The sequence below is a fragment of the Vicugna pacos genome, chromosome 1 (assembly GCF_048564905.1).
Source record: "Vicugna pacos chromosome 1, VicPac4, whole genome shotgun sequence".
Taxonomy (NCBI): domain Eukaryota; kingdom Metazoa; phylum Chordata; class Mammalia; order Artiodactyla; family Camelidae; genus Vicugna; species Vicugna pacos.
The window spans coordinates 25,784,517-25,791,652 of record NC_132987.1 but is presented as its reverse complement, the minus strand read 5'-3'; the positions used below and the strand labels follow the sequence as shown (position 1 = coordinate 25,791,652).

Genomic DNA, 7,136 nt, shown 5'->3' with positions numbered 1-7,136 from the left:
GATGAAGTAATTGCAGGCTCTATGAGATCTAGAGAACACCCAGGCCATGGGTAGAGGGGAGGGTCCAGGCAGATGTAGGTCATGTATTTGAGCTCTTAGGGGGTTTGGGGTGCTCATTTCCTCTCTCCTTATATTTAATGCTTCAGAGTGTTTTACCAGTATGCCGCCTCAGGAGGCGACCTCAGTTTATAATAGTTTACAATGGTAGGTACTGTAGTATCTTTTGTCCCATCTAAATAGAGGTCCCTCTGTATCAGTATACCTCTTCCCCTCTAACACACACACACTACTGGATGTCCTGGTCCTCACCCTTTCATAAGGAGACTTGTGAAAGGAGGACAGTCCACATGATCCCTTATTAAAATAGAAATCAAGGTATTTGTGGACCTTGACTGCTACTCTTCCTGCTAGATGGTCAATTCTTGATGTGGTGGCTGCTATAGAAAGGCAATTCTTATTGGTCAAGCAGGAAGGAACAAATGCAGATCTCAGCTACAGGTCATTATATTCTGTCCCCTGATTAAGAAATGGATGCTGGTTCTGAGCATAATGTGGACAGGGATATAGCTGGGCATCAGACACCGAGAGAATCAAGGACTCAGGTGTCTCCAGGACTTTCTTGTCTTTTCTGTTAACTGCACTCTCAGTGCAGACCAGATTTCTCCAGAGTGGAGACATGGCTGTTAAAAGATCCCCAGCATGTATCTCACAACTTCTCTCCCAGCAACTTCCAGCACTGGGGATGGGACAGCTCTTCATCAGTATCTGTTTGAAAAATCCTTAGGAAAAAGGCTGTGACTGGTTCACTTCAAGCCTGAATGGATTAATTGAATGGCTCCTTCTGGGGTGGTCCTGTTCTTGGATTAGTTGGGAAATTCTCATGATAAGGGAGAAAGGACACTGTGCAGATAGGTCCACAAGTGTCCACCATACAAATACATCAGACAGGTGTCATATTTTAACTGATTCAATCAGATTTTTAAATTTGGAAAATGACTCTCTGAGCATCAGCTCCAGTATTCTACCTCTTCAATTTCCTTATTCTGTTTATATTTATTCTTTGGTCTCATCAAAACCTCCAGTATGGATGGTTCTTCAGAGGACTTTTTCTTTCCCAAAATGCAGCCTGAAATATATAAAAATCATACTGTTGAGTTTTGCCCCATACTACTGTCTACTGTTTATAACTAGCTTCCCTCCCTGATATTTAAGTTCCTTCTTCCTCTAGTTGGTCTGGGTCCAGTGGATCCGATATGGCCTTGGGGCCCTAAGCCTCTGCATGCAGCTCTCCAGGAGGGTTTCACACTGACCTTTGAGGCAGGGCATGGCTGCCTCCAGGCCTCGGCCACTCCTTAGTCTTTCCTGTATCTCATCTACTCCTGTGTTACTTTCTTCGCAGCTCTCAGGGAAACCACCCTTCATACCGGTATTCAAAATTCCAATCCACACCTTTCCTTCACTCACTTCACTTCATTTTTGTGACCTGTCTGAATCTATTTTCTCTTCTTTGGTCCCCCACGTTGGCACATATTGTTGGAAGAAAATTGGCCCAGTATACAGAGTTATGAAAATGAAAATCTGTGGCATCAAACCTTTGCAAGCCTTTCCATGGATTGGCAATCAAGCTACTTCTTACCTGACTCTCTTTAATACTCCCCACAGCAGCTGTTTGAGACATTTACTGTGCATTTTAAGCTAACTGTTACATAGCTGTAGTCCTCCAGCACAGAATAGTTAAACAACACAAAATTTTTAGAATCCATGAATTAATGAATTATTGACTGAAAAGGTGACTTTCATGGGGGAAACAAGAATTGGAATGTAAATCAGAATATATATACATACATACAGCCTTTGAATTCTGTTAGACACCTAAAACCTCATGGTAAATATTCCTTTCTGCATAAATTTAAAAAATATTCCAAAAAATAAAGAATCCACCTAACATCTAACTATGTTCATGAAGGCTAAATCATGACATACCATCCTAACATTTGGTAAGCAGTTTCAACTTCAATATTAAGTTGGCCTCACTGAAAAAGCAAGATTAATCATTAACTTATTAATATCTTATTTCACAAGTGTGATGGGGAAAAATCACAGTATAATTTAATGAAATTAAAAAACAAGCCTTGAAACTTGTTATTCACATCAGTTAATAAATACACAAGATGTAATAAATACACAAGATATCTAATTATCTCCTGGAAATCTTATCAACTGTAACTTATCAAATATTTTGCCGAGTTTGGAGTACGTGTAATCTCTTGACTTAAGATGACTATGGAATAAAAAATAAACTGTTATACAGTTGCCTCGGAGGGATTTCTAATAGGGTGAGTTTACACTATAACTTGAGATGATCTAGAACTTATTTTTTTAGAAGTGATTCTCTGTGAAAATAGTAAAGGATCTTTGGAGATATAGGCTGGCATTCTATCAGTGAAGTTAAAAACAATATAAAAGGCAAATGAGGCATATGTGACCACATCTATTCACAAAATAACTCTCCTTGGGAATGTTAACGTCACAGGCTGCTTTGTGGAGATTCTGCCCAGCCCACCAAGGCCTATCTGAACATACCCCTCCCTCCCCACTCCTCCCATCAGCTCTTCATGCATCACCCCAAGCCTTGGCCACTGTTTATTGATTCAGATGAGTGCCTCCACCTGCTCTGTGTGGACTCCAAAGCAGCAAAAGCCTCTAGCATGAGGCAGCTGTCAAGGGGAGCAGAAACACTGCAGTTCTTTCCTCAGTGCAGTTGCATCCCTGCTCTTGCATGTGGCACCTGGATCCTTACAGTAAAATTTCCTTCTCTGCTTAAATCTAGTAAATATTCCATGCTGCTGAGGCTGTGGTGAGATACGGTCATACATAGTTGGTAGTATGGTAAATTTTAAGTTTTCTGGAGAGTATTTGGCAATAAGTGTTAAGAATATTAAAAATGTTCATATCTGTATACTCAGTTGTACCATTGGGGAGTGTATCCTGAGGGATTTATCAGATTCATGTACTTGAATGTTCATGCACAGTACAGTACAATTTATGATGCTTAAAAAATCAGAAAAAAAGCTAAATATTCCAATCTGGATACTAGCTAAGTGTATCATGATGTGTTTGTATTTTGCAATGTTATGCAATTATTAAAATGTTTTAGAAAAACATTTAATGGTGTAGCAAACTACTATGCTATGATGTTAAGTGAAAACTTTGTATACAAAGTACTATACACATTGTGACTCCAATATCATGATTTATACATGTAAGTGTGTATAATGAATAAAAGAAAAGTGGAAGAAAATGCACCCAAATGTTAAAAATGCTGGTTTTTGAGCAGGAGAACTAAATATGACTCTAAAAAATGCTTCCCTATATAGTCTATATTTCCTACAATGATCATATATGCCATTAGAAAAATCCTATTATTAAAATTTTTATGTAAAATAATGTATTATTTTAATGTTATAAGGAATGAAATTTTTCTTTGTTGCATGAAAAACTTTGGAAAATTCAGAATGATGTATTTATTCCATGTTGTGCGGTGGAACAAAATGTGTTCCTTATGTTTTCAATGGCAGGATATGAAACCTATAACCAACAGTATTAAGCTATCATTTGTATCAAAATTTAAATAGAAATATGTTTATTTTTGTTCACAGTTGTTTTAAAGATAAATCAGCATCTATTTAAGTAATGAAGCTAAAATGCATTATAATAACGTTATTTTAATGTGAATGTAACTTTGCCAGATTTCAATAAAGTAACAACAGTTTAGAGATGTACATATACATTTACATATATAGGTAGAATATGTACTTTTTAAAACAATAAGACATACTTTATGATATATAATCTTTTTACCACAAAATATATATACTTCTCAGATACAAAATAAAACTCATGTGACTAGGAAGACACTACTACCTGGGACCAGATTAACACCTTCACAAGTATTTTAATTTTTATACGTGACTTCAGTAATGTCATTAAACAAATAGATCATTTAGCTGGCATGTTTTGGCAGTGTGAATCTAGAAGACACTTGTTGAATTTCACAAGTTTCTGAAACCTGACAACTACTGCTTAGCAAGTCTTTGCACAAAATGTGCAGTAGCAGGTACAGGTGGCTCACAGTTGCTAATAGCAAAATAGGCAGAAAAGCTTTACTGCCCTTTGGAAGGTGGGCAGAGCGATCTTGAGCTCTAATCTCCTGTTGCTCCTCTCAAGGTTTAACATATTCCAAGTACCTTTATATGGAAATCAAGAATAACAGAACAAGAGCAGACTGAGGGGGATGGCATTTCTACTAGGAAAATTCTCCAAATCAACACATTTATTCAGTTTCTGACATCGTTCTTTGAGCAAACATCCTCTATCTAATGCAAAATGTGGCTTTGCTTTGTTTAGTTGCAAAGGGAAAGAAAAGCTTTTGTTCAGAGCTTTAGAAAAGTCAGTTCAGTCCACACAATCCATTTTCTTCTTAAATTCTGGAAAGTAGCCCATGTTTTGGTACTGAAAGGTTGTAGAGGAATGTTTCTCTTGCTCCTTCTTTCACAAGATGACTTCACAGACAGGTTTCGGGGTGGATCATTCAACCTCAATGCACGGGGCAGGCTTCTTGGTGGATGAGCTTCCATTTTCTGAGGGGCGGTAGGAAAGCGTGCTCATCTTTGTTGACAGGCTTGAGTGGGATTTGGCCTTTGGCGGAATGTATTTGAGAAGCTGGAGAAAATATTTCTTAAATTTTTTCCCCAGAAAGCCATAAAAGAGAGGATTCAGGCAATTGTTAAAATAAGCTAAGCAAATAGTGATGGGCATGGCGGTGTCGACAACATCTGCGATTCTGCAGTCTTGTATGACGCCCAGCTGAATCAGCACATCCAGAAAAGTGAATATTTGGTGGGGAACCCAGGAAAAGAAAAAGAACAGCACAATTGCCATAATTATCTTGAAAATATCATCATTTCTTGGTTTGTTCTTCTGAACTTCATAAGCCTTCTTTAGGGTCTTCCAAATAAGAGTATAACTTGTAAGGATGATCAGAAAAGGAAACAAGAAACCCAGTATATTCTTGGTTAGGCCCAGCCCTACAGGGAGGGTTGAATTTTGGGATTCATAATGGAAAGCACAAACTGTGATATTGGTATTCTCGATGAAAAATACATTTCTGTGGATTATGGTTGGCAAACTGGCCAAGCCAGCCAGCAGCCAAATAATGATACAGGTGACTTTGGCCACAAGCATTGTGCGCCGAAGGCGGGACTTCATTGGGTGAACAATCGCCAGGTAGCGATCAATGCTTAGACATGTGAGTAGAAACACACTGGCATACAGGTTGAAACTGACACTGGCTGAAGCTATCTTACACAGGTAATTGCCAAAAGGCCAGCGGTATTCCATAGCAGTGTAGACAGCCCATAGTGGCAAAGTCAGTAGAAAGCATAAGTCAGCCAGTGCTAAATTCAAAAGAAAAACACTGGCCACAGTCTTCAGTTTCATGTAAAAGTAAATGACAATCACCACCAAGCTGTTTCCAAATATTCCCACCACAAAGATAATACTGTATAAAGTAGGAATCATGATAAATATGTAATTGTGCCTTCCAGCTTTGGGACAGTCATCTTGGATTCTTTTAATACCATCTTCAGTGGAAGAGTTGAGGATCATTTTGATCTCCTGGGTTAATTAGTTTCAGTCACTTTGCCAAATGCACCTAAAGAAAATAAAAATGAAAAGACAAAAAAAATTAAATTCCAGATGTAAACAAATGGTTTCGTTTCTCAATCATAATACAGTAACTCAACTTTAGTCTTAGGAAAAAAAATTAGACCACATTTTCTGGAGAAAAACTGAACTGGTAAAATCTAAGATTGCACATTTCAATTAAGTTTTGGAACATATTGCTTTTCTAAGAAGTGATAAATATCCTGCCGACAAATAGAAGTGGGGTCCTATGTGAATAAACTTATCTAGGTCCTTTGCATTTTTTCTAGAAGTAAAGCCTAACTTCCAAATTGATTAAAAAACATAATCTAAATCTCAGAGAATACCACTGAATTAAATTAGTTATTCAGAAAGACTTGAGTTTTTTCCTGAGATAAGCAAGGCTAATTAGTCTTTCATCTCAGAAGAGAGACATATCCATATCTTATTCTTTAAGCCACTTCTTTTATCTCACAGTCTTGGGTATAAAAATTATTAGCATCCTCCCTTAAGTGATTTGAATAGCTGCCTCTAGGTTACTGAGGAATTGGTCGTTGTGGGAATTGATTTAAGAGGGAAAAATAGGGTGGGCTCAAGACTTTGGGGAACAGCACTCTCTACATGGTTTTCCAGGTCACTACTGGCAGTCACCACTTATTCTTTAAGTTCTAACTCAGTCTAGCAAAAGGGCCAGAATCTCCTAACTTCTGTGCGTACAGACCATTTCTGGAGTTAACTCTGAGACTGACCGTTTGTCTAACAAGGATGTCAAGTGAATGGATTAGGCCAGGATTATCAATAACACATGTATTTTGGGGAACTCAAGACAGCAGCAGTTCTTTAGAATTTTAGGAACAATCAGATGCTCAGGAATGAGCTCTGACTTCTGCAAATATTTGCTCCAATAATTACATAATCAGCAATCAAGCTATTCGTTTATGTGATTTAGAAAGCCACATATTCTTCCCTAGACAAGAGTCCATTAGAAAATCCTTGGGAGGGAGGCTGAAGATGCTGTGAGGGTAACATGGCAGGTTGTGGCACAGACTTGCTCTGAGGTGATGGCCAGCACTGGGTCTAGGCGAGGTCGGCTATGAAGAGTAGTGATGCTGGGTAAAGATCCTATTGCTCCGCCAGGAGCAGGTCCCTAGATGAGCAAGGTTGTGCATCCCCCTTTTAGCAAAGTGTCCTGGGCAAGAAGAAGACCAGGAATAGAACTACTAGTCTGCCCAGGATAGCTGTGCTTGGCATCCGGGAGAGCTGGATGAACATGTGTGCCTAAGACGGTGTCCATCTTCGTGCAAAGTGGTGCTAGGAAAGGGAAGAGATGTAAGTAGCCAGGTTTTAAGAGACAACACTGGGAAAAAGGGGTTCATATGTGGCCTCTTTGCCTCTCGGAAGGAGGCAGTTATTCTCCCTACCCAAGTTTTTGG

General features: G+C 38.7%; 1 protein-coding gene across 1 annotated transcript in view; it reads right to left on the bottom strand.

The window, feature by feature from the left end:
- Positions 1–3,663: 3,663 nt before the first annotated feature.
- The window catches only part of AGTR1 (angiotensin II receptor type 1), a 42,548-nt gene continuing 39,075 nt past the window's right edge, over positions 3,664–7,136 (bottom strand). Inside the window, exon 3 of the mRNA XM_006202784.4 lies at positions 3,664–5,713. Coding sequence (XP_006202846.1) covers positions 4,588–5,667 — 1,080 coding nt within the window. The 5' untranslated portion in view covers positions 5,668–5,713 and the 3' untranslated portion in view covers positions 3,664–4,587. The remainder of the gene's footprint in view (positions 5,714–7,136) is intronic.